Consider the following 27,864-nt stretch of genomic DNA (forward strand, 5'->3'; position numbering starts at 1 on the left):
GTCTTAATGTGCCTCCATAATCTGGACACTTAAGAAATCCAAGCAAAGTTCAAGCAGCCTTAATTTACATCCATAATCTGGGACTTGCTGGTGACCACTGAAGGATTAGCACTTTACTCATGCTGTGATTCTCCCAATGACTTCTGCTCTTGTGAACTGCACAATTTGTTCCATTTTCTGGGAAGAAATAAACAATAAAAACAACCAAATTTGTCAAGAAATTATTTGCAAGCATATGAACCTGTGTTTAATAAATAACTCTGGTGGGAGAGGAGATAAAATGTCCAATGAAACGAGTGTGAGAAACAGCTGTGTTGGGGAAGTACATGGGGATTAGAGCGCTTCGGAACATTTTAAGCGCATTACAGATTAAAAAAAGGTCAGAATGTTTAGCAACACAACACTAAACCTCTTAAGCCAAACCCAGTTGGGGTTTGAACTGAGTTATAAATTGTTTGAACTGATGGAGAGAGAGAGAGAGAGAGAGAGAGAGAGAGAGAGAGAGAGAGAGATAGAATAAGTGAAAATAATTGAACACATTCTCTACAGAGAAAACAATTCTGCACATTTAAATGCACAATTACTGTTTGTTTGCTGTATGACATTTTATCTGTTTTATTTTCCAATATGTTTAACTTTGCAAACAGATAGAAATTGTGCACTAAAATTGCCCAAAAATGGCAAATATTTTCAAGTCTGCAAAGCATGTCATTTGAGTGAGGGTGTTCAGACTTTTGCATATAATTGTACAATCTCACACACACACCGTTATCTTCTCTGCTCATTGCTTATCTTTGTTGTATGCTTTGATTACATATGTACAGTCATAAAAGAAAACAACAATCCACACCTCCAGCTCCAGCTGCAGGTACACACAGAGTCTGGAATTAGCATCTCCAGCTGTTGGACAAGTGTGTGACCTGTCTCAGTTTAATGAACGCTTATGTTTGCCTGTGTGTGTGTGTGGGTGTACGTGTGTGGGTGTGTGTGTGTGTGTGTTAGAGAGCCTCACACTGGCTGAAACGTGTAACTGCAGCACCTCTGAAGTTTTAGCTATGCCATCGCTGGTTATCCAGGATCAGACATTCAGGCTTTAGTGCATCTACATTAAGGGCTAAGGGGCTAAACAGAGCTGATCTCAGATCAGCAAATTTTTAGTTATTTTAGTTATTTTCTAATTTCACAGCTCCTCTTCAATCATATTGATAAATACCATTTCAGTCTGTGTCTGTAAGTTATATACCTGCATTATCATTATGCTTATACACTTAAACACAAAGCCTTTTTTTTTGCATATGTGAGCTTAGAAAGCTGGGGTCAGAGCACACCCAGGTATTGAACCCTGTGATCAATCACCCAGAGTTCTAAACACTTAGCCACCCTTGCCCCTAAGTGCCAGGTCAGTCAGTTCCATTATTTCCAGTTCAGTCAGTTCCATAAGTCACTTTTCAGTCAGTGCTGTAAATTTCATTCAAATCAGTTCTATTTGTCAATTATGTCAGTTGCCCTTAAGGTAATTTGGTCAGTGCCTTTTCAGTTAGATCAGTTAGTCAGTTCTAAAAGTTTCATTTCAATCAGTTCAGTTTCAGTCAGTTCATTTCACTCAGTTCCATCTCAGTTTGGGCAGTGAAGATAAGGTAAGAAGCTGTGTAACCTTGTTATCTAAGTTAAACTGATCTCAGAACATCTCAGTCAGTGCTACCAGACCCTGAAAACAAACTGACAATGATTTTAAAGCCCATCTGTGTTTTACACACAATTCGAGTTACAATATGTTAGTAAAATATTGATAAGTCAGTTATGTGGTAAAGAAAGGTGGCCAGGGTCATTTTGAATAAGATCATATATATTTTTCAGTGATCCATCAAAATAGCACTTTTTTTGTTTTTTACAGCACTCAGTAAAAACACTGTGATTGGTTAAAGGCTCACTTGTGTATTGCAGCCATCTGTGACATTAGTACTGCAAAGGCCAGTAATGAACAGTTAACAAATGTTTTATATTGTGCTTCCCTAACACACACACACACACACACACACACACACACACACACACACACACACACAGAGTAACACAGTGTCATTCTTTGTCAGTGTCCAAACGTGAAAGATTTATCCCCGATGCTGTCACTTATACGAGTGGACAAATGTACGTCATTCTCCATGACCGTAACTGACCATTAACGGCTTGAGCTCTACTTCTGCCCCAGCGAGTGCAGCAGCAGATGGAGTGTACTTAGGTGAATGGATGTGAATTTGGACTCTACTGTGGCTCTGTAGGGGGGACATGTGTTAGATGGTATGTTGTTTGAGTTTGCTCATAGAACGTGGACTGTTTATGTTTTGTGTGTGTGTGTGTGTGTGTGTGTGTGTGTGTGTGTGTGTGTGTGTGTGTGTGTGTGTGTGCACCGTCAGCTAGTAGGAATGCATCTGCACCGCCAGTGCTAAGATGGCTGCCAAACACTAACATGGCTGCCAGGTTTCTGGAGAGAGGGAGAGAGGGAGAGCGAGAGATTATGCTCTTGTTCACTCTCACTCACTTTCTTGTGTTTGTAGTATTTAGACTCTGTGAGACTGATGTGTCTTTGTTTTTTCTATGTGTGTGTGCTTCTTCTCTATCCTAATCTCCGCCATACTGTATCGAATCATGCTGGCATGCGTTGCTGTGTTCTTTTATCACCTATGAGCAACTGATACACACCTACACACGCACACACACGCACACACACACACACACACACACACACACACACTCTCCTCTATACACCAACATCATCTTTAGAAGCATATATCGGGTTCCAAATGCAATCTCTGAGCAAATTTGTGTCATCTCTCTCTCTCTCTCTCTCTCTCTCTCTCTCTCTGTCTCTCTCTCTCTCTCTCTCTGTCTCTCTCTCTCTCTCTGTCTCTCTCTCTCTCTCTCTGTCTCTCTCTCTCTCTCTCTCTCTCTCTCTCTGTCTCTCTCTCTCTCTCTCTGTCTCTCTCTCTCTCTCTCTCTCTCTGTCTCTCTCTCTCTCTCTCTCTCTCTCTCTCTCTCTCTCTCGCTCTTTCTCTCTCTTTCTCTTTCATAGAATCAGCACAATCAGACAGTTCCAGCCAGCAGGCAGACTCGGACATCAAACCTCCACCAAACGGTAAGATCCTATCTTGGACACTAGTCACTACTATTATAGCTGTAATGATAAACACATTGTCCTCCAGACATAAATGAGCAGCACAGTACATCCCCCAGTCACAGTTTTGTACCATCTGAAAAGAAAGCCATTCCCACATTTCATTCTGTCACTAAGCAATATCATAAAATCACCTTCATGTTAACACTTCTAAGCACTTTTATTTCATCCCTTCAACACACTGTGAATGATGAAGAATAACACAGACACTGTCTGTGATTCCATGTGAGACCAGACAGGTCTAGAACATCATTGAGTTCTAAGTCAGAAGACTCCATGGCATCACAAAGCCAGAACAATCTGTGATGTCATTGAGATCGAAGCCAGAATAGTCTGTGATGTCACTGAGTTTGAAGCCAGAACATAACACTAAATATTCTCAGGATGTTCTTTCTCCCTTACTGCCTACATCAGTCCACTGCTGGTCCAACAGTTCCCATCAGTCCAGTACAACACCACTGCTAAGCTTTTCACTTGCAAACATGTCCACTGCTGTGGAGGTTGTTGATTTGTTTATCCCTCAAAAGAGCTCAGTAACACTCATTAATAACTATTCATTTTAATTAATAACTCACATTTATTTATCAGTCTACTCAGGCTTTAGCAGAGCTCAGTGACACTGAGATTAATAACTGATCATCACATTGATTTATCAGTCTACTCAGGCTTTAGCAGAGCTCAGTAACACTGAGATTAATAACTGATCATCACATTGATTTATCAGTCTACTCAGGCTTTAGCAGAGCTCAGTAACACTGAGATTAATAACTGATCATCACATTGATTTATCAGTCTACTCAGGCTTTAGCAGAGCTCAGTAACACTGAGATTAATAACTGATCATCACATTGATTTATCAGTCTACTCAGGCTTTAGTAGAGCTCAGTAACACTGAGATTAATAACTGATCATCACAGTGATTTATCAGTCTACTCAGACTTTAGCAGAGCTCAGTAACACTGAGATTAATAACTGATCACCACATTGATTTATCAGTCTACTCAGGCTTTAGCAGAGCTCAGTACCACTGAGATTAATAACTGAACATCACATTGATTTATCAGTCTACTCAGGGTTTAGCAGAGCTCAGTAACACTGAGATTAATAACCGATCATCACATTGATTTATCAGTCTACTCAGGCTTTAGCAGAGCTCAGTAACACTGAGATTAATAACTGATCATCACATTGATTTATCAGTCTACTCAGGCTTTAGCAGAGCTCAGTACCACTGAGATTAATAACTGATCATCACATTGATTTATCAGTCTACTCAGGCTTTAGCAGAGCTCAGTAACACTGAGATTAATAACTGATCATCACATTGATTTATCAGTCTACTCAGGCTTTAGCAGAGCTCAGTAACACTGAGATTAATAACTGATCATCACATTGATTTATCAGTCTACTCAGGCTTTAGCAGAGCTCAGTACCACTGAGATTAATAACTGATCATCACATTGATTTATCAGTCTACTCAGGCTTTAGCAGAGCTCAGTACCACTGAGATTAATAACTGATCATCACATTGATTTATCAGTCTACTCAGACTTAGCAGAGCTAAACATCAATAAGTGAAAAAGTGAGCTCACACTGTGTGCAGTGTATGTATTTTTTTTCTTTTAGAAGGTAAGGATTCTCCTAAAGTGTAAAAGGTAACTGTATTCTGAATATTGCCTTTACAAAATGTAACAGATACAGAAACTTGTATTCAGCATACATCCATATTAAGATATTTAAGGTACATCCCAACATTCAATGTCACTGAGTCCTAAGCGATAAGAATCTGAGTTCTGAGCCAGAAGAGTCAAGTCAAACTTTATTTATAAAGCGATTTTAATGATATGTTGTCAAAAAGCAGCTTTACAGAAAGTCAGGGCCCAGTGAGCAAGCCAGGGGCGACAGTGGCAAGAAAAAACACCCTCTCAGAGCAAGAGGAAGAAACCTTGAGAGAAACCAAGATCCATCCTCCTCTGATCTGTGATGTCATTGAGTTCTAAGCCAGAATAGTATATATCATCACTTAGTTCTAAGCCAGAAGAGTCTGTGATGTCATTAAACTCAAAGCCAGAAGAGTCTGTGATGTCATTAAACTCAAAGCCAGAAGAGTCTGTGTTAGATTAGATGTTTAGAATTATTAGCCTCCTGTACTGTCACTGAGGTCATGAGCCACATGAGTTAGTGAGACAGTGTATAACGATGAGGTGAATTCAGAGGAGAAACTCACGTAAAGACCTGAGCAGAAGGGGTAGTGATGCCTATATTTAGTGGTGGAAGTCCAGAGGGCATTTTTCACAGTATTGGGAGGGGTTTTGGTTGTCAAGTGTGGCTTGGAGAGACAGATGCATTTATACTTGTATAACATCTGGCTGAACTTCATCTCAGACCACTTTCTGACGTGGTTTTATTGGTCAGATTTAAATCCATTTTAAATGCGTCTTGGTTGCCTTTAAACCTGCATTTTTATATGGTTAGTCTTTAACTGGTTATAATTTGGATACTCAAGACACATGAAACAACCAGGTGTAAATAAGGTGATGTCTTTGAGTCTGAAGAGTCGATGACATCATTAGGGTTAAGATGAGAAGAGTCTGTAATATCATGGAGTTCTAAGCCAGAAGAGTCTGTAATGTCACTGAGTTCTAAGACACAAGAATCCTATCAATAAATTGCAGTGTAGTTCATGGCTGAAATCGCACAGTGGAGCTTTATATATGATCTAGGAGTGATTAGAACATATCGCTGTTGTCGGATCTCCTCGTATCTCCAAAATAGTAACTTTACAGGAGAAGGAAAAAACATAGTTTATTTTTGATGTAAGTCAATGGAACCAGACAATTTTCCAGTTTTCCAATTTAGGGCCATCCACCCATCTTGAAATTTACACACAATATAAAGGACAGTAGGGACTGTCAAATTATGTCAAAAACTGAAAAACAACAAAACTGGAGATACAAGGTTTTGGTCTGACAACTCAAAAAAGAATTTATTTTGGCCTTTAATCTGCTCTTACCCTTTTCAAGCGATCTTCATTTATTTTCTAAATCTATTTGTGTGTTTATAAACTGCTGCATGAATGTAATATGATTTCTCAAATGAAGAGCAGTGTCATTTTGACTGATAGATCTTTGCCATTTAGAATTTCCTCTGTAGGATTTTTTACAGGACTATGTTAGAAGAAGCTGAAGCTTTTCTTTGAACTGTAGGCTTTATTTTTTGTCAGCAATCTCTTGCCACACCTCATACCTCAAGTCTCTTTAGCTATGTCTGACCAACTATGAGTGAGCGAGCCTCTTACTGTACATTATTAATACAGTGATCAAAAGTTAATTTGCCTGTTAATGCCATGTGGTTATAACAGGTAATAACTTCTCTTTCTTGCAGGACATTTGAGCTTCCAGGATTGCTTTGTAACATCAGGGGTTTGGAACGCGGCCGAGCTTGTACGAGTGTCACAGAGTGAGTAAATACACATAGACATGCATAAAAGCATGTCCAGAGCTCAAGATTACATAGTGAGTAATGCTGCAGATACAGAGTATTTATTCCCCTGTATGTAAATAGACTTAGAAGTATAACATTTATTTTTAATACATGCTGTTGTTTGTAGGCCTTTTTTGTGTTTTAGTTAACCCACTCATGTCCAACAACTAAATTTAGCATAAGAAAAAATGGTCTTCTGAAGTGCACAGTCTAGAGCCTATGTGTCAAACACAAGGCCCTACACAAGACACAATCCTATCCGGCCCGCAAAAGTATTCAAATTTTTTATTAATATTAGCTTGTTTCACAATGTGCTGCACTACAGTCCCCAGCATGCACTGCAACGTAATGTGCTCTGACGCTCCTACCCCAACAACAATCTATGGGACAGTGCTTCCCCCTCAAGTGTACATATTTCAGGATTTACTGCAAGTGCCTATATTTTACTGTTGAAATTTTGCATGTATTTCATGTATTTTCAATAAACAATGGTAAGTTCAGTTTATAGAAAAATGGTAATTAAAAGTAAAATAAAGCTTATGCGTTCTCTGGCCCATGGATTTGTTGAGATTATTTAATATGGCCCTTTTAGTGGTTGAGTTTGACACCCCTGGTCTAGAGTGATAAAATCTTGTATAGTCATGTTGTGGATAAGGATCTAATAGTACTTATTTGATTTCTTTGGTTACTTCTAACTGTCAGGCATTTGTTCAGTATTAAATTTTGATTTGCTGCTCTTTTGTTCGAAATCAGCAGTCCTGAAAGTCTGAGTTTATTATGATATATCAAGTGATAAACATCACTTTTTAACCATATTGTTGCCATGAGACATTTAAAACTACTGATATGAACCGAGTAGTCTTTTTATTCTCCCTCTCAGCCCCGGTTGCCACGGCGTCCGGTCCTAATTTTTCATTGGCTGACCTTGAGAGTCCGGGTTACTACAACATCAACCAAGTAGCGCTGGGCCGGCGCTCGCTGACATCACCACCGTCTACCAGGTACACACACACACACACACACACACACACAAACAAACACACTTTTCTAGATAGCTAAATCTCTGTCCTCAGGCTGATTCAGATTAAGATGTGAATATTTTGGTATCATCATTATTATTCATGTTTAACACAAATGTGACCAGATGAGCTGTTTACACAGTAGTGAAATATAGTGCATATTTTGTTTACTATTGTTAGAATCAACTGTAGTGGATTCTAACAGTCCACATCAATGCCATTTAGTTGCCATCTGTAGATTAATGCATCATTTTAACCCATGTGATACTTCAACATAGGGGAAATTATATTATCCTATAATATTCGTATTAAGCCTCATCAAGCCAATGACTAGTAATTGACTAGCTGCTCATTATTACTGTATTAAGCTTCACAAAACTACATTAAGCATATTTAGAACACGTGTGTTTGTATTGTATACATATTAATGTTTACCCAAGCACTGGGTCTATAATAGTTTAATTTGGGTCTAAAATCACTAATTTGATTTGTAATTAACATGTATTAAGGTGTTAACTTGTGATGTATATGCCTTATTTTGAACATGAGATCTACTGTGTTTACTAATAGAGCCTCTGGTCAATACCTGACCTGTTAGATCAGACTTTCTTAGCCACCCACTCATTGAATTATTAACTCGTCTTCATATCAGTAAATAATGTGCAAAAGGAAAGTGCTTCAAGGGCTCATATCATGGAAAAACCAACATCCTCACTTTTTTAATATACATTTTATGTATTATGTAGACATTCTTGATGCTTCATAACACACCATTCGGCTTCCAGTCCATACAGCACATATATGGATACTAAGCTGCAAAAGCAATTATTTCTTAAAACAAGTAATAAGCCTACAGGCCCTTTCTGCTTGTATTGAAGTTATAAAGACTATTTTAGTCTGGACTGGATTTTTAATTAGATACAATAAAGGGTTAATTTACAGAACAAGCTCATATATATGCATGTATATATATATTTATGACTATTGTTGATACATAAACCTAAACCCCCAACACACACATACACACACATACACACATACTTTCTTTTACTTCTATAATAAAAAATGATAAAAGTGTTCTTATCTTGCTGAATCTGCCCTTCATTCCTGTCACTCTCATCCTTTTATTTGTTTTCTTCCTCTCTTTCTGTCCTTCTCCACTGTCCACTGTCTTCTGTCATCCCTCTCCACCTCTCCCTGTCTCTCTCTCTCTCTCTCTCTCTTTTCTCTTTCACTCTCTGGGTGGTGCTCCAGGGCCGAGGTGGAGCTGTACGCAAGTCTTCCTCGGAGGTAGCTTATTGTGTGCTTAATTTTGTTATGGCTCTTTGTGTGTGTTTATATATCTGTGTACACACTACCGTTAAGAACTTTGGAATCACTTACCAAATTATTTTTTGTTGTTGGTTTAATATACAATAATTAGTTTCATATTTGAATCTAACAATCTGTCAAAGGTAAATTTTCAATATTTTAATATTTATTTTTGATCTCTACTTTTGAAATCTGATACATTCTGGAAATTAATTTCCACTTAAATCTTAAATCAGGACTCATGTTTGTTTATATCTTCCTAGTATTTTAGTATTCTACTGATTATTTTAAAGATATTAAGTTACAAATGATGACCATATTACAATAATTGTGTATACCTGTCTGCAACCCAGTTTTCGCTTCACATTATTAAAAGCACTGATTCCAGACTTTTTAAGGATTGTGTACTTGCTTATCTGTGTCGGGTGTTTTTGTGCTTGTGTTTCTCTGTTTATTGCAAATTATGTTTTACAGCAGTGTCCATTTATAAAACTCTTTCTCTCTCTTTCATCCCCCCCTCCCCCCTCGCCTCTCTCACCCCCACTTCTCTCTCTTTACCTCTCTCTAGCTCCACTAAGCGTAAGTCTATAGATGACAGTGAAATGGACAGCCCAGTGGATGACGTATTTTATTCCACGCGCTCTCCTGCTGGCACCAGTTCACAGTCCAGCGGCTGGCCCAACGATGTGGACACAGGTACACAAACACACAGACACACACAACCACATATTCACAGGTTTATTTATATATCTTGTCAGGGCAGTGGGGGAGTCACAAATGCCCCATATATGTTGTATATTCAAACTCGGTTCCAACAAAGTTGGGATACTGTGCAAAATATAAATAAAAACAGAATAAAAATGATGTACAATTCATTTGATAGAAAATGCAAATGTTGAAACATAATAGAAATATCATTTATAAAGCCTGTTTTTAATGTAATGCCAGCAACATATTTCAAAAAAGGGCACAAAAGAAAAACATTGTGTAATGCTAAAAAAAAACTGGTGGAACATCTCACAACTAATTAGGTTAGTTGGCAACAGGTCAGTAGCATGACTGTGTAAGAAAAATCATCCCAGAGAGGCTGAGTCTTTCAGAAGTTAGAAGGGGTAGGGTTTTACCTCTCTGTGAAAGACTGACAATTAGTTCAATGGTTCAAGACGATTTCTCAACATAAAATAACAAAGAACTTGGAGATTTCACCATCTAGAGTACATAAAATCATTAATAGATAAGAGAATCCAGAAGAAATTCTGTATGCAACGGACAAATCAGCATTGGCTGCCCATGATCTTTGGGCCATCAGGCGGCTCTACATTGAAAACAGACATGATCCTACAGTGGAAATCACTGCATGAGCTCAGGAACATTTCTGAAAACCACTGTCTGTGCAAACAGTTCATCACTGCATCCACAAATGCAAGTTAAAACCCTTCCATGCAAAGAAGAAACCATATATAAAGAGGATCCAGAAACACTGCCTCCTTCTCTGGGCCCAAGCTTGTATAAGATGTGGAAGAAGTGGAAAAGTGTCCTGTCGTCTGACAAATCAAGATTTGACATTTCTTTTGGAAACTGCAAAAAGGATGCTGCATCCTTTAGGCTAAAGAGGAGAGGGACCATCCAGCTTATTGTCAGTACACAGTTCAAAAGCCACAATGGCATGGGTGGCTTGTGTGCGTGTGTAATAATATTGTGCCCCATAGGTATTACGTGCATGTAAGTACATATTTATAATAAGAATCACAATTCAATAATTTATAAGTCTTTTGGTTTCAAAAAATCTAATATAGAGAATTTGTTTAAATAAAAAGCTTTACAAAGTCAGGCTCCTGTAAGAATACACGCAATGACACCCAACCCAAGCGGCTCTTGAACGGAGTAGGACTTTGCTAAGAGGGTCAAACTGACACCATGTATTTTATGACAGTTATACATATTTTTATTTGTTTCATGTTTTATTTGGTGAGTAGTATTATTGGTTAATTATTATATATACATTAATTATTAATTTATTTATTTGTTGTATTTACTTGACCTTTGTATGTTTTTCTGATGGGACAGTGTGTGATCTTTTTCAGTAGTTTGTTTGTTCATTTGGTTGTTAGTTACTTAGCTTGTTTGTTAGTTTTTTTGGTTAGGGTTAGGATTTGAGCGAGGTTGGGTAAGGTTAGGTTTTGAGTAATGGAAGTAAAATATTAAAAATACATCTACTTAATGTAAGTAATGTATCAACAGAACATCTACAAGGTATTTACTTCAGTGTATACAGACGCTTCACTGATATGTTGTTGAAGTGTTAATCATAATCTGTTAAGAGTTTATTAATCATCTATCACCCCATATAAATAAAACGAATGCATGGCCATGCCTTAGTAAGGCATGGGAATGAGATCATGACTTACTAAATTGTGGCCACGCATTAGGATCTCAATCCCACTCCTTACTAAGTTGTGGCCAGATGGTGGAAAGAGACGTCATGCAAAGAATATAGACTACATTCAGGCTCAACTAAGCTAGCAGTACTTGTTAATGACAGATACAGAAGAACATAATAATGTGGACTGTAATCAAAAAGGTGCATCGACAGTCATTTTATTTTCATGTCTCACTACCATGAAAGAAAATCAAATAGCAAGATGCCTAGACATTCCCACCTGTTATTCTACCTTTCTTTATCCCTCTCATTCCCTCTCCAAACTTTCATCATGTTTCTCTTTCCCTCTTTCTGTCACCTTTCTTTCTTTTTCTTTCTTTCTTTCTGTACCCTCTATTATTCTCCCTCTTGGTTCCATTTTCTCTCTTCTTGTTCTTTCTCTCCATCTACATATACCACTCTGTTCTTTGTCACTCTCTCTCTGTTCTACTTATATTGCCCTCTTTCTCTACCTCTCTCTCTCTCTCTCTCTCTCTCTCTCTCTCTCTCTCTGTGTGTTAATAATGCCCTTCTCCACTTGCAGTGCAGCACCACTTGGCGAGCATTCAGGAGAGGAAGATTAAACATGAAAATGATGGCGTGCAGTTTCCTTACCATGGTTAGAACACACACACACACACACACACACACACACACACACACATACACACACACCCTCTCTCTTTCTCACTCCAGCTCCTGGTCCCAGATGACACCAACGTGTTTCTACAAGAGATATCAGTCCAAGTCTGTGTGTGTGTGTGTATGTGTGTGTGTGTGTGTGAGAGAGAGAGAGAGAGAGAGAGAGAGAGAGAGAGAGAGCAAAAAGAGAGACTGTCCTAATAGTGCTTGTACAGACAGCAATGCTTCAAATAATTTACGTCGACAGATAAAAAGAGAAAGAGACACAGAGATGCAGAGAGAGCGTTCCCCTTCTGTACCAGAACTTTGGCTGGCTTTGTGTAGTCACAGAGGATAGACAGGGAGAGAGACACAAAGAAAGACAAACAGAGAGAGAGAGAGAGAGAGATTCCTTCTGTATATATTTTATTTAGGCTGGTTTTGTGTAGTCACAGAAGACAGAGAGGGAGCGAGACACAAAGAAAGAAAGAAAAAATGAAAGAAAGAGGAACAATGAAAGAAAGAAAGAAAGAAAGAAAGCGAAGAAAGGGAAGAATGAGATTGAGAGAAAGAAACATGGACAGAGAGGAGAAAAAAAGAACAAAGAAAGAAAGAAAGAAAGAAAAAGAGAGAAAGAAAGAAAGAAAAGAAAGAAAGAAAGAAAGAAAGAAAGAGGGTCAAATAAACAAACAAACATAGAAAGAAAGACATAAACAGAAATGGAGAGAGAGAATGCAGAGAGGGAAAATGAGAGTGGCAAATGGACAGAAAGTTGCTTTGTTTGGTTCTGTATGTTCTGGTGATCTTATGAAGCCTGTCCTAAGGTTAATGTATGGGCTTCTGTATAGTCGACTGAGTTGAACTGATTAAAATATGTACATCAATCCAACATGAATTAATTTTATTACATCAACACAGTTACTGCCAGAAGTAAGTCTGTTTATGTGATCTGTTTCATTTATGTAGGGCTGAGATACACGTTTGAATCAATTCAGTTCCGTGCATTGCGTGTGTACGCTTTAAACTTTGATTGTGTAAAATCGCTGCTGGTCGTGGTGAGATTAGCCTCTCAGCATCACTTCTAATAGCGTGCACCCTCGGGCCTTTTCACAGTATTTATGGCAAACAACAAAGAAAAGAAGAAGAAAAAAAGAAAAAAACGAGTGACGGAGAACAGAAACAGCTCCCATATTCTCATATTCTCTCTTTACACACTCCCACCTGCTCCAGACTTAACACACATTTACACACACCCACGCGCACATGTCTAAAAACACAGTCACACACAGATACACACATATACAAACAGACTGACGAACTGAAACCGAGGGATTTAAGCTTAAATGGGATTTAATGCTTTAATATAGAGAGTGAAAAAATAACACGCAAACTGAAACTAAGTTTAAGAGAGAACATTTCAGAGGCACAGTGCTCCATGCCAGGATTCGGTTCAGCCATTTTTGGAGTGTGTGTGGTTTTGATAATCTGCCACTGAAGCTCTGTCCTCCTGTCACTTTCTCCCACATTTTCTCACCTCACCATGCTATTTTCACCCCCCCTCCACGCACACACAATATATATATCCATCATATTTTCTTTATCGTTTCCCCCTCTATCCATCATCCTGTGCTGGGTGATGCGTAGGAGCAGCTGTTGAACACAGAACCCTGTACATTGAGTAATGCAGTCCAAGAATAGCCTGCTGGATTCGTTGCCTGTTGGATAGATCTGCAGATTTTTTTATAATGTAGATACCAAAGTGACATCAGACAAAACTCGACATCCCAAACTTGAAAAACCAGTCAACAGTAGTGTTGCCAAAGCTCTATTCACTGTTTTCCTTTGTGCATTATTTACTTTCATTAAATCAGGGATGTTTCTGTTATATCAAGTCTTCATTTGCTATAAAACGTTTGGCCTGCACATTGAGAGATTTCTGATTTGGGCTTCAAGTCACATCTCACACAGTTCTGTCATGTATAATATGAAAGTCAGAGACAACACTTTCTTTATTTAATTTCCCATCAAAACAACCATTAAGTACAAGTTTTTTTTTCCTTTTTTCAGTGTTAGTAAAAAAGAAAATGTATATTTAAATGAAACTTCAACTATGAAATATAATACCACATTTTTCAGTATTTTTTGAGTCCACTCTGCCTTTATCACAGCCTCAGTTCTTTTCAGAAGACTTGCTTTCGATTTTTCAAAGACACACTAGAGGTTGGGGTCTCAGTTTTTTTTGGATAGTCCACTGCAGTCCCCTGTAGATTATCTACAGATGTTCAAATTGTTAACAAACTATCTGTTGCAACTCCATTGATTCTAAACAGTGGATCTGGACCAGGGTGAGGGATGGGTTTAGGTTAAGTCTTGGGTTGAGATTAAGGTTGATTTTTACATTTATATAAATGTAAAAAAAAATGAGGGTTTTGGACTGAGGTTAAGTTTAGGGTTAGGATCAGAGCTAGGTTTAGAGTTAAAGACAATTATGCTCACTTTAGTAGATATTTGGTTGAATGTACCTTCAAAGTAAATTGAGTATCTACAAAGCATTTAAAGTGGACTATCCAAATAAAGTGTTACATTTTCTGCTTCTCACGACTGAAGTAATCCCAAACACATTCAGTAATGTTGGGGTCTGGACTCTGGGGTGGTCCCCATCAGCTTCTTTTTTTGATTTGCCAGTGTTGAGTTGTCTTGAGTGGTAAATAGATAGAATATTGTTTTTCTGGTTCAGACAGTTGTTGGTCTCCTAGGATTTGTATGGTTGTTAGTAATTAGGATTTTCTCTGTTTTTAATCTTTTTTGGTTGTCAGTTTGTTGTTATCTATCTTTTAATATTTTCAGTGTTGAAAACTATGTTCCTTGAACTGTAACGCGGAGCGAGGAGGCGGACGCATGAGATAAGCAAGATTTATTAAGGGCAAATCCAGGGTCATAGTCAAGACAGTCCAGGGTCATAGAGCCAACACGGATAGATCGGGGGGCAGACATGACATAAACCAGAATAAACACAGCAAACAGAGAATCAAACAACAAACAGAGACCAAGACATCAAACACAGAGATTCAAACAAAGACCAGCAAACACAAGAGGCAAACACAGGGCTTAAATACACAGGGATAACGAAGGTCAGGTGAAAACAATCAGGGGCGGAGTAACCAAACAAGGGGCAGGACTAAAACCAAAACAAATTGGACAAAACAAAACATGGAAGACCAAAACAAAGGAGCACATGGAGTAGTGGGAGGAGCCAACTGTGACATGAACTCTGCTATCTTTCTGCAAGTGGATTGTTTTTTTATCTAATCTCAGAAATATCTTGACAAATTAATCACTTGTACTTAATGGTCATTGGTGGAAATGAAAGGTGGTCTCTGAATTTTACACAGTGCTGTATGTAACTATAATTATAATCTACAGTCTGTAATCTACAGACACAGCTTTCAGTGAAGTGTTTATAAGTTAAACTGTTTTGTAAGATTTACCTGTTTGAAAGTATTAAGTGTTTTGTAGCACTGAGGAACAACATTTAGTTATGCCTGGCATCCCTAATCAATTAGGTAAGACTAAAACTGTACATGCTTAATTCCAATTAATAGTTGTTTCAAATAATGGCCAAAAGATCTATGAGTTTTTTAAACACCACAAAGCTGTAAACCTCACATATTATGGAAAAATATTAAAATAAAAAAAGTTTAATGTAATTTTTCAACATTATTAAAGTTTTAAAATGCTCACTCTCCAGACCATACAGTCTGTAAATGGAAACATACAGCAAAAACAGTCTGTATTGAATCGATTGTCACAATCAGGAATATATTTACATATGGTCACCTAGAGCTGTAATTATCATGAAATTTTAGCTGATGATAAATTTTAATGCAGATCATTGTGATTAGTGATTTAATTGTCTTTCTTGTTCATTTTTTACAACTGTTAAATTACAGGCCTAAAGTGGCCAGATTGCCTGATTATCCACTTTACTTACCAGCTATATTCACTTACTAGCTAACACTGGTTATGCTAACTGTGTGCACACACACACACACAAGTCTACAGGTATATAGAATATGTGCATGTATAGAGTCAAGTAAAGCTACACATTCTTCACAGGAGTGAAAATATAAGTAAAAAAAACACTCATTTAAGTGACATCTCAGTGTCTCGTATCAAAGCATTTACTCCTCCCTTGTATTTTTATTTATTTGTCTCAATTCAACAAACATCCAATTAGCAATTTGTCTGTGGCAGCATAATATGACTAAAATCTAACGACTGTGAAAAATGATTTCAGTCAGCTTAAAGAATTGTGATTGTCTCAAATAACTGCAATAGGTGATTATGTAATAGTGTGACCAGGGGTTGGCAACCCAAATGTTAAGAAGAGCCATTTTGTCCTTTTAACAAAAAAAAAAAATTAAAAAAAATTAAACCACCTTGGGAGCCACAACATTTTATATCCATTACATCTTCAATGTAAATGTCTTTGTATGAGCTAATGTATATATATATAATATATATGTTTAAAAATATAATATTTCTGAAAACACAGCCTTACTTTGCTCTGCTTCAAGCTTTGGCTCAGCTGTAACCGATTTTCTTGCATCTCTGGCATGAAATTTTTCCTCAAAAGTACAGTAGTTTTTGTAAAATGTCTCTCAACTTCAGTTTATTTTACGAGGCTGAAGTCAGTCTTCTCATTCACTAGCTTCTTGTTCAAATCCTCTCGTTACACCTTAAATGGTGCAGCAGTTGCATTCCAGCACCTCAGACACCATTTAAAGTGGAATGGGAAAATTCAAACGAGAAGCTGACAAACAAGACTCTGACTTCAGCTTCGCTACTTTTTAGTTTTTGACAGTTTCTAATTGCAGATTAAACTTTTCAGGAAACCAGCTTTAGTGATTATAAACACAAATAAGTCCATTCGTCTCTGAACTATTGATGTAATCTTACATCGTTCTCTTCACCTTTTAGCTACTATGTGAATGAGTAAAATCAACTAAATGCTGTGTTGTTTAATTTGTCATTGCGTAGACCTCCCAAAGGTCCAGAGATCCAAAAGGATTAGTTGCAGTTTATTTTATTTTAACATCCATGAGGACTTGAATCTGAACTCAGTAGCTTGTTTTGTACATTTTTCTGTACACACACACACACACACACACACACACATATATATATAACTACAGTGAACAGTTTAATTCTAAGGCATGAAGAGAATTTGGAAAATGGACTGTTGCTAGAAAATGTTAGAATATGGCTGCATTAAATCAAGAGATTGTTAAACATGGAGGTACTGACTTTCAGTTCTTAACATTGTAGTTAACTAGCCAAGCCACTTTTTCAGCTATGCCCACTATTATGTGTCCATAGCATCAAACAGCATAAATGAATTGGTTCATATGAGAAGATTAAGAACAGGATAGGTGTTTTAAAGCCCCAGTCAGGAACTACTGAAACAGTTCTAACTCTCACTTCAGTACTAGCTCCGAGTTTTCTTACAGAGAACATGGTAGTTGTAGCTCTTCCTGGGTCAAGTCTTTATTTTGTTGCTAATGCTATTTGACAGTCCCTGTTGTTGTGGTGCTAAAAGCTAGCGTGCTAGTTGTGGCGATTCCTGACAGGGACTTTAAGCCTGCAAGTGGAGGGCATTATTAGAGAAGGCGCAGCGTCTGTTGTAGCTTGTTGATTTTCTTGTTTGTTGTTTGTTGTTGTTGACGTGTGGTCTCTGGCAGGGCTGTCCTCTCCCGGGTCTCTAAAGAAGCCATCGGGGAAATTCGATTTCGGCGCCCTGTCGGCTCAGACGAGGTCCCCCCGCATGGCCTTCACACACCACCCACTGCCCATGCTGGCGGGAGTGAGACCAGGTGAGGAAAAAAAAAAACAACCTCCCCAATCCCAAAACTTTAAAAATCTCACAAAGAGAGAGAGATTGGTAGATGGCAGGAGTTGTTTGAAGGGCCCAAGATGTTTATTATGATGTAGTTTCATAGTCCACGCAGTCAATATATGAATGCTAAGCTGCAAAAACAACTCTGTTTAAAGTAATTCCTTAAAATCCCAGGCGTAGTACATACTCAGGCTGCAGAGAAACTTATGTATGCATGTATTTTCAGATTTCCTTACAGTAACTACAGGGGCTTCAGTGCAGACTGGCTGAACTATTCTTAGGTTATAGAAGTGTGTAATAAAATTTTAGGCCCACCAGTAGGCCCTAGTCATTAAAGAGGGTAGTTAGCGACATCACGACTCTCACACACACACACACACAAACACACACACACACACACACACACACACATTTTCTAAGCCGCTTCTCCTTCAGGGTCGGGGGGGGTACTAGAGCCTATTCCAGCAGTCAACAGATGGAAGGCAGGATACACACTGGACAGGTCGCCAACATCATGACTCATACATATAAATGAATGAATGCTCATGATAAAACCAGTTTATCCCTGCCCATTTACACTGAAGTGATAAGAAGTATACTTACCATATTGTACAGTAAGGAGTGCTGCTGTTGCCTTATCTGTATACTTAGGGATAAAACAAACTGCAGAATTTGGGTCCTTTAAACACTAAAACTTTCAGTGCCCAGTCTCCCTATCACATTTGTTAAAAGACAGGGGGGGGACCAGTATAGTGGAAATTTACTGAACTGAGGCCGGGGGGTTTTGTAAAAACCTATTGAGTATTGACGTATTGAGTTACTCTTCCTGCCGGGGAATCAAGTGTGCCAAGGTTGAACGTATGGTTAAAACTAGGAATAGAATAGAATAGAATAGAATAGAATAGAATAGAATAGAATAGAATAGAATAGAATAGAATTGTGGTGTGACTCAGTTTTAAAAAGACACTAGATAGCCAGGATCCAGAGTTAAAGATAACTCAGCACTCAAAATTCCTTCATTCTTGCTGCTGTTGTTTGTGTTTACTAATAAAGAGTAATTAAAAATTTCTGCGTAAAACAACCATTGAGATGTAAATGAAGTTATTCAGAGTGGTTTGATATGAAATTGTACTTGTAGAAAAACTTCTGTATTCAGATGTCTTTATAGTGATGGTCTTGATGTCTGCAATGCACATATAGTCATTTTATTTACTATCCAAAACCACCAGTGAACCTACACCTGTTTCCTGAGTTTTATATGCAATGTTAATAATGATACAATAGTGGTAAATCTGAAAAAGTTTGGGGGGGCGGGGGGCGTTGCGGGGACTGTTTTACCTTAAAACACTCTGCATGTAAGACTCCATCGTGAGTGGATTTTTAAAAACCTTAAAAGTGATCGTGTATTAATGGGCACAGATATCAGGCAAAATATTCTTTAGCATTTCATGTAATCACTTTGTGTAAGGGAGTTTTTAAATGAATTAATCTCTTCAGACATCTGGTTCCTCTCACCACCTCTGTCAACAATACCCTTTTAACATTATCATGCCATACAAAATCATGATTTACATGTGTGGCATTCAGCTTCTTACAGTTTGATCAAATTACACATGCAGGTGAAGGTACTGTTAGGAGTCTTGCCCAAGGACTCTTACTGGTGTAAGATGTTTGTCTAGGCAGAAATTGAACCCCAGTTAACAGCGTAGAAGGCAGGAGTGTTACTTATTACACTATGCCAACCACACCACCCTCTTTCTCCTTTCCGTTATGTGATAGGAAACAGACACAGGTGCTCTAGCATGGAGCAGGTAGCACGTATACGACACTACCCGAAAAACAACTTTAGACAAGACTTGTAAATGTCTGTCAATTAGTATTATGACTATACCAGCAGTAAAGTTTCTAAGGCTCTGCAAACTATAAGAACTTTTGAGAATGCCCAAGCAGGAAACCTCACTGGTATTGCCCATTCCTCTAAACTTCCATTCCTCTTCCAACATCCATTCCTCTTCTTCTACTCTTCTTCATCACTCCTGTCATCCTTTCTCTCTCTCTATCTTCCCCTATCTGTTGCTCCGTTGTTCTGAGTGGTACAGTCTCCCGCCAGAAGTCATGGCGCAACGTCCTAATGTGTCTGGTCTTTGTTTCCCAGTGCTTCAAACTCTAAGCTGTAGCATCTGTTTCATATTTTGTTGTAAAGTACACATTTCACTGAGCACTTAGTCAGTTGAAATGTTTTCAAAATGGTATCTAAGCTACTCTTTAAAGTACTCGCCATATTTTATTTAACTGTTTGCAGATACACTCTCACTAGACATCAGTTGTTTGGAGCATTCTGTTCTTTGCCAAACATGTTCGTTTCATTTTTCATTTTTGAATAAAAAAATAAATAAAAATTAAGACTCCCCAATGAGTCATCTTGGAGATTATTTGTGGTTTAAGACAGAGAGAGATAGATAGAGAGGGAGAGCGAGTGGCAGGAACATTCATAACGTGTCCAAATGCGTAATTGATGCGCGACCTCTTCTAGAAGTCTAAAACTGAACGTTTTGGTCTTTCGTCTTTTTATAATTAGCCACTGAGCCCGTTGCTGCTGTTTATAAGCCACAGATATGCTGTCATTCAAACTGGCACAGGACAGAAAAAAAAAAAAATGAAACAAAAACAAGTGTCAGGCGAGTGGAGGAGGAGAAAATGTAGCTACTCTTATCATCTCCTTCTGGGCTGCTGAATGCAAAGTCATTGAAACAGCGTGATAATCACGTTAATAAAGTGACAATCCGCACTAGAACAGAGAGTGGGATCTCAGGGGGTGGAGGAGGAATGTGCCCGTTCTGACCCAATAGGGAAGAATTCCGAATTTTCCTCCTCCATATTCCCAAAATTCCCAGATGTTTAATCCCGATCGACGGCCTTGAGGAAAAAAAATCGCAATCCGTTCGGGCCTGGCTGTAGCCGGAGAGAGCCAATTAAGAAAAGGTCACGAGGATTCGGAGCAGTTTGTTTTTAAGTGGATTATAAATGTTGATGTGATTATGAAAGTTTGTTTCATGCAGAATGCAGTGTTTGTGTTGAGCTGTCAGCACGCGCGCGCGAGAGAGAGAGAGAGAGAGAGAGAGGGAGATGAGTGAGTGAGTGAGAGAGATGAGTGAGTGAGTGAGAGAGAGAGATGAGTGAGTGAGTGAGAGAGATGAGTGAGTGAGCGCTGAATGCTGTTTACTTTTATCTAGTGAGTAATGTGTAATTCTGAAGATGTGAACAATGCTGTTTGTGTTGTTTACGAATTTGCATGTGTAAGATAAAGACAGAGTTTACATTGCTGTTACACTGAAAAGAGTGCTGCATTGAATTTACTTGATTCAAATGTGTACATCGTTTCCACATGAATAAAATACATTACATCAACAGAGTAACTGCCAAATGTAAGTGAACTGAAAGACAGCAACCATGTACAATGTATTTTATTCATGTGGAAATGATGTATACATTCAAGTCGAGTCACTTCAGGGCATCGCTCTTTCCACTGTGGTTGGGACCGACCGGCTCTCTGTGAGAGAAAACAAAGAAACAGAGAGGGAGATAAAAGTGGCACAAGCATTGAAGCACGGGCCCTTTTGGGGGGTCATGAATTTGATTCCCAGCGATGCTACAGCCATCCATGGCAGGGGGACCAAGAGAGCGCAGCTGGCCCCACGATGCTAGCCAACATGGACGTTTGTTAGCTGACGTACCACAATTGGCAGTTGAACTGCATTCACAGTGGTCTAGTGCAGTGGACATGGAACACTCCCCCCCTCCCCATTCAGTCGGCTGCCTGTGGGTGTATTGGGGGCATTTCCAGCAAATTTCCAAAAATGTTTTCTAAATCATTATTTGTGTAATTAAGTTTTTGTTTCCTTGTTTGTTTGTTTGTTTTTTTTTGTTTTTTTTTAAATAACGCATTATGTTACGTGTATGATTAAGCTAACGTTTCCCAATATGTTTTATGTTCAAATCGGATATTAAGTGATCAGTGATCTCAGTATGAACATACAACCAATCGTCTTCCCACTCGGATTTTGGAAGTAAAACAGTTGTGTTTTAAATAGGGCTGTCAACGTTAATGCGTTAATGCATGCAATTAATCTGTAAATCTTAATGCGTTAAAGTTTCATTACACAAACTAATTATATTACCAAGTTTGACCCCAACTTCCTCCCATAATCCCTGCGTAGATTATCTGAAAGGTTCAAACATAGACAACACAATGACTGAGGAAACATCCCCTGGTGTGCTTTGGATAAAATTAAAGTTCCATCTGGAACCAACTGCCATACAATTCATTAATTTATTTATCTCCCCCAAAAAGTAAATACTGTTTACAGTTCACGATTAATCATGATTATAACAACCTAATATTGTAATTAATTAGATTTTTTTAAGCAATTGACACCACTAGTTTCAAAATTTTTAGAGTTTTGCTGCTGTTTCATGAAAATGTTTTACAAGCATAACAGATGTTTCCTACTTTCCATAGACACAAGTCGACCTGCCTCCTGATTACTTAAGCACATCACATTGGCTGGAATCATTTGTATAAAGTTAAATTCTGCTCAACTTTTTTAAAACAAGACTTCCCATAGAAAATTAACAGGATCCGTTGCAGTGCCTTACTGTGCTGGATCAGCATTAGCACTCTCCTCCAAACGTGTTGAGCTATACAGGGATGTTGCCTTGGTGACCATTTGAAAAGATGCAGTGTTGTGTCACCTGACATGGAGGAAGCGTGTGCTAGCCTTCATCCAGCTTGGTAGCTTGGTGTGATAGTGGGAGCCTTAGTGAGTTTGTAAGAATTGGACACTAATAAATTTGGAAAACTCAAAAAAAAAAAAAGGCTCACTGACTATGTAACAGTAGTCAGTGATGGAGATGGAGAGAGAGAGGATGAATGATACACACACACAATGAAAGACACATTTATAATTCCTATATAGATTTACACTCACTCATTAATGTGTCTTCATAAATGTGTAAGTATTTTTAACAATGTTTTTCATCCATAAATTTTGTCACCCACCTTCAACCTCTCTCTCTCTCTCTCTCTCTCTCTCTCGTTCTCTCTCTCTCTCCCTCTCTCTCTTTCTCTCTCTCTCTCTCTCTCTCTTTCTCTCTCACACTCTCTCTCACATTCTCTCTCAGGGAGTCCCCGTGCCTCTGCCTCAGCCCTCCATTTCCCCTCTCCCTCTATCATCCAGCAGTCCAGCCCGTACTTCACTCACCCCACCATTCGCTACCACCACCACCAGGACCCGCTCAAGGAGTTTGTTCAGTTCGTCTGCGCTGATGGCACAGCCCAGCCTGGCGCTCAGGTAACACCCTCAGCACACAAACCATTTACAGTTTTTTAAAATATACCGAATACACAAATATGACTGTAGTGTAATACTTACAATAAAAACAACACACTAAGGTTTTATTACTTATTAGATTTTTTCTTTTGTTCAGAAACAAGCATACTGTCACTATCTGAGCAAAACTTTGTATTTTTTTATTTATTTTTTCTCCAATATGTTAAATGATGCAAATAAACAGTAGTTGCACAAGTAATTTCACCTTTTGCATGTGACATTTTTTTGTTCAAGCTGTGACAGTATTCTTTATTGAATATTAATATAATGGATCGAAACTACATCCGTAGCACACTCACACACTCACACAGACAGACAGGACACATAAATAAACACTGCCAACACACAGATGTGCTTCGTTAAACACTGAATGATTCTCTACACACATCTCACAAGCTCTACAGTTATGACTCTTACTCTTTTACACCACTACTCTGTCTCTCAGCACTCCCTACTGTCCTGCACAGTGAAAGAGTTTATCAGAGCATTTCACTCTCTCTGACTTTCATTTATCTCTTTTTACTTTGTGAGTTCTTGTCATCATTGCCCTCTGTTCTTCATGCACTCATCTTCTGAGCTGGTGCTGTTTGAGTATGTGTTTGTGCGTGCGTTACCTGGATGACCCGATCTGGTTCAAGATCATTAATGGATTTGCACATTTTAATGGATCAGTCTCTGCTGCATTCAGTCTGATCCAATTCTGATACGTTCTTAAGTCTGGTCTATTTACACCACTGTTGTAGGAGTGATGTAAACAAACACTAGCCATGAGTTGCAGCTGTAAGGAATGTTTGTAAGCAAGTCTAAAGGTCTGCAATGTCATTTTAAAGTAGAAAATAAAACCAGACCAACAATCAATCAATCAATCAAAAATCTACAGAGCTAGGGTTTCAGCTAGTCGCCTAAACTTGAGCTAACACCATATTCAAACCTGACAAAAAGAAATCAGATCACTTTGCGGTTGGAAAGTTGAAATACAGGAGAAGGGAATTAAAGTGCACTGTCTCAGGTGGGCAATTTTGATATTCAAGTTTGTAAAGCATTATTAATCCTCCCCAAAAAAAAAGTTCTGCATAGGGCTCTTGACGCTACTGGCTACTTGAGAGAACTACAGAGAGGCTACATTCAGAGAGGGAGAAAAGAAAAAGAATCGACACAGGACATAACACTCCCCCCACCAAAAAACAACATCCCATGTTGGTTTAAACACTGATTAAATTAGGGTATACGGACAGGGCATCCGCTACCACGTTCTCTCTTCCCTTCTTATAGCGAATTTCAAGGTTGAACTCCTGGATGATCAACGCCCATCTCATAATGCGTTGATTTGCATTTGGCATCCGAGAAAGAAAAATGAGGGAGTTGTGGGCCGTATATACAATGACTGGTACCAGGCTACCACCAACATATACTTCAAAGTGTTGCCGAGCTAACAACACTAGTGTCTCCTTTTCAATCGTACTGTAGTTAAGTTGATGGTTTGAAAACTTCTTCGAATAAAATGCCGCTGGATGGTCAATTCCATTCTGATCATCTTGTAACAAAACTGCCCCAGCACCAGCAGCACTAGCATCTTCTAATTTAAACGGGGTAGTGAAATCTGGAGCAGACAAGACAGGAGCGTTACAAAGCAACAACTTCAAAGACTCAAAAGCACTCTGACATAGATCAGATCAAACAAAATCACAGGAGGAACGAAACAAATTTGTCAGAGACAAAGTAACGTCAGAAAAATTTCGGCAAAACCCACAATAATATCCTGTCATACCGAAAACGCTTTAACACGTGCTTAGTGCAAGGCACAGGAAACTCCATAATTGCCTGCACTTTTGTCGCAACTGGGCGAATTTGTCCTTGTCCCACCTTACCGAGGTAAATAACCATAGCTTTGCCAAACTCACATTTTGCAAAGTTTAAAGTTAACAAAGCTTCTTGTAAACGACCAAACACAACATTAAGAGTTTTTACATGGTCAGCCCAATCGGAGGAACTTACCACGATATCATCTAGGTATACCTCACAATTAGAAATGCTCATCAACACATGATTCATTAAATGCTGGAATGTGACCGGAGCATTACGAAGGAGGAAAGCCATTACAGAATACTCCATGAAATGATCAGGTGTAATAAAAGCAGTGACTTCAGCTGCACAGGGAGCTAAGGGCACCTGCCAGTATCCCTTAAGCAAATCCGATTTTGACACATACTTTGCTGAGCCCACTTTGTCCACACAATCCTCCATAAGTGGTAAAGGAATCATCAGGTTTTGTTACTGCGTTAACTTTCCTATAGTCAGTACAAAAATGTACTGTACAATCTGGCTTTGGTACCAAAAGGCAGGGCGAACTCCATGCACTAGTTTTCGGTACTGATAAACTGTTTTTAATTAAATATTCGGCCTCTTTCTGCATAAGCTTTCGCTTAGTTGGGTTAACCCAATATGCATGCTGCTTAATGGGTAAATGATCACCCACATCAATATCATGAGACACAAGGTGGGTGCGTGAAGGGACATCTGAAAACAGATCACAGTGAGACTGGATCAGCCAAACAATATCATTGCACGGACCATCAGATAAACAAAACAAAAATGAACTCAAGTCTCGCAAAATTTCTGAGTTCTGCAAACGAGCCCTGGACAAGAAAATACTTTGCAGGCTCAAACCATCTTCAACAGAATCAGGTGCAGAAGATAACACAGACAAAGAAACGACAGGGGCAACAGACGTAGAACCCTCAGGTTTCATACATTCAAAACCATCTTTTCTACAAAAATAGGGCTTCAACACATTAATATGGCATACTCTCGTTTTTCGTTTCCTATCAGGAGTACGGATTACATAATCGGTGTTGGGGTTTAACCTCTACTATGTATGGACCACAAAACTTTGCTTGCAAAACTGATCCAGAGATGGGTAACATAGCTAAAACACAGTCACCAATGGAAAAGGAACGAAAAACTGCCCTTTTTATCAAAGTGTGCTTTCATTTTCACCTGGGCAGAGGATAATGAAGCTTGAGTTAAGTAACATGCATGATGTAGATGCTCACGAAATGAGCCAACATAGTCAAGTAAATTATTACCAGGAGTTGTTTCCACAGACATCCATTTTTCCTTCGACAGCTTCAGCAGTCCTCGCACCATATGTGCAAAAACCAAATCCGCCACACTAAACCCCAAAGACTGAAAAATGCCAAACCCTCATCCCATTCTTTATTTGATTCGGTGAAATAGGCGCGCAACATTGACTTAAGTGTGTTGATGAAATCTCTCCAGCAGGCCCTGAGACTCTGGATGATATGCACTAGATACTTGATGTTTTATGTTTAATTGGGACAGCACCTGTTTAAACAACTGGGACATAAAATTTGAACCTTGGTCGGTCTGTACAACTCGAGGAAGTCCAAAGTAGAAAAAAACTTTATAAGGGCCCTCACAACAGCCTCAACTGTGATCATGGGCTAAGCTTAGAACCTGCGCACTAAATTTCGTGGGTACAACTAATTGGTAAACTGAACCCCATTCTACATCACTCAGAACTGCTGGTGTCCATTTGCGCATAAGTAAATCACCCTCCCCAAAGTAGGCTACAGATTATTTGACCAAACCCTCCTTATCTACTGCAGACTCCCTGCAGCAAACCAGGGATGGGTCATTTTGCTGCTCCATAACAATTTGTTCTCTCTCAATGGACAGTGGCAGTTCTAATTCAGCTCCACAAACAGGACAAGGAACCTGCGTCACACCGGAAACGGGCGAATCTTCTGGAAAAACATTGGGGCTGTCATTAAAAGACATACAACTATCAGATAGATCCACAGTTTCGTCAAACTTACGAGATTGCGCTCGTGTCACTACACAGGCAGGAAAAACAGAAGGGAATTCAGATGCCATATCTACTTCTTTTTGAGACCCTTGTTGTTCAGACATCGGATCATCAATTACCTCTGGAAGGGGCAACACCTTTCCACCAGCCAAAGCATTGCCAAGAATAAAGTCAACACCCTCCACAGGTAGCTGAGAACAGACAGTACCCTTAACCAATCCTGAAACCAGTTTAGATTGAATATATAAATTATGTAAGGGAACTCGCACCACCCCCAATTCAATTCTCCGTACCAAAACATCCGAACCACAAGACGCGTCATTAGAAAAAGGCAGTCATCACTGGTGTGACCTGTGTCCCAAAGAATAGTAATAGGAATGGGGTCTTCTCTACCAGACACATTACCCTTAAAAGTAAATGGATCATACACAGAATCAGTTTCCTGGCAAATTGAGCACAATGTGGGAGAAACATGCACAAAACCAGCTCCTTTTGGCCCTTAGATTGATTTTTCCTCTTTAAAGCTGGACAAACAGCGATACGATGGCTGAATGCTTGACAATAAAAACACTCCTGGTTTTCAGTTTGGGTTGATGGTTTAGATGTTCTCAGTTGCTTAGAAAATGTCTCTGTTTTAGACTGAGATGTTTCCCGACGAAAGTACTTTTATGTGTCAATACAAATTCATCGGCACACACTGCAGCCTGTGCCACAGCAGCAACTT

At 38.8% G+C, this 27,864-nt stretch overlaps 1 protein-coding gene across 10 annotated transcripts in view; it reads left to right on the plus strand.

Moving 5' to 3' along the window:
* Window positions 1-27,864, plus strand: part of LOC108441182 (nuclear factor 1 X-type-like) — a 167,801-nt gene that overhangs the window by 125,867 nt on the left and 14,070 nt on the right. For 4 of the 10 annotated variants that reach the window (XM_037543814.1, XM_037543819.1, XM_037543815.1 and 1 more), the window contains 8 exons: window positions 3,071-3,133; window positions 6,557-6,631; window positions 7,536-7,656; window positions 8,917-8,964; window positions 9,554-9,681; window positions 11,949-12,023; window positions 17,767-17,898; window positions 23,103-23,272. In XM_037543814.1, coding sequence (XP_037399711.1) covers window positions 3,071-3,133; window positions 6,557-6,631; window positions 7,536-7,656; window positions 8,917-8,964; window positions 9,554-9,681; window positions 11,949-12,023; window positions 17,767-17,898; window positions 23,103-23,272 — 812 coding nt within the window. The remainder of the gene's footprint in view (window positions 1-3,070; window positions 3,134-6,556; window positions 6,632-7,535; window positions 7,657-8,916; window positions 8,965-9,553; window positions 9,682-11,948; window positions 12,024-17,766; window positions 17,899-23,102; window positions 23,273-27,864) is intronic. The other 6 variants (XM_017720561.2, XM_017720571.2, XM_017720560.2 and 3 more) reach the window with 5 other exon arrangements.

The sequence above is a fragment of the Pygocentrus nattereri genome, chromosome 12 (assembly GCF_015220715.1).
Source record: "Pygocentrus nattereri isolate fPygNat1 chromosome 12, fPygNat1.pri, whole genome shotgun sequence".
Classification (NCBI taxonomy): Eukaryota; Metazoa; Chordata; class Actinopteri; order Characiformes; family Serrasalmidae; genus Pygocentrus; species Pygocentrus nattereri.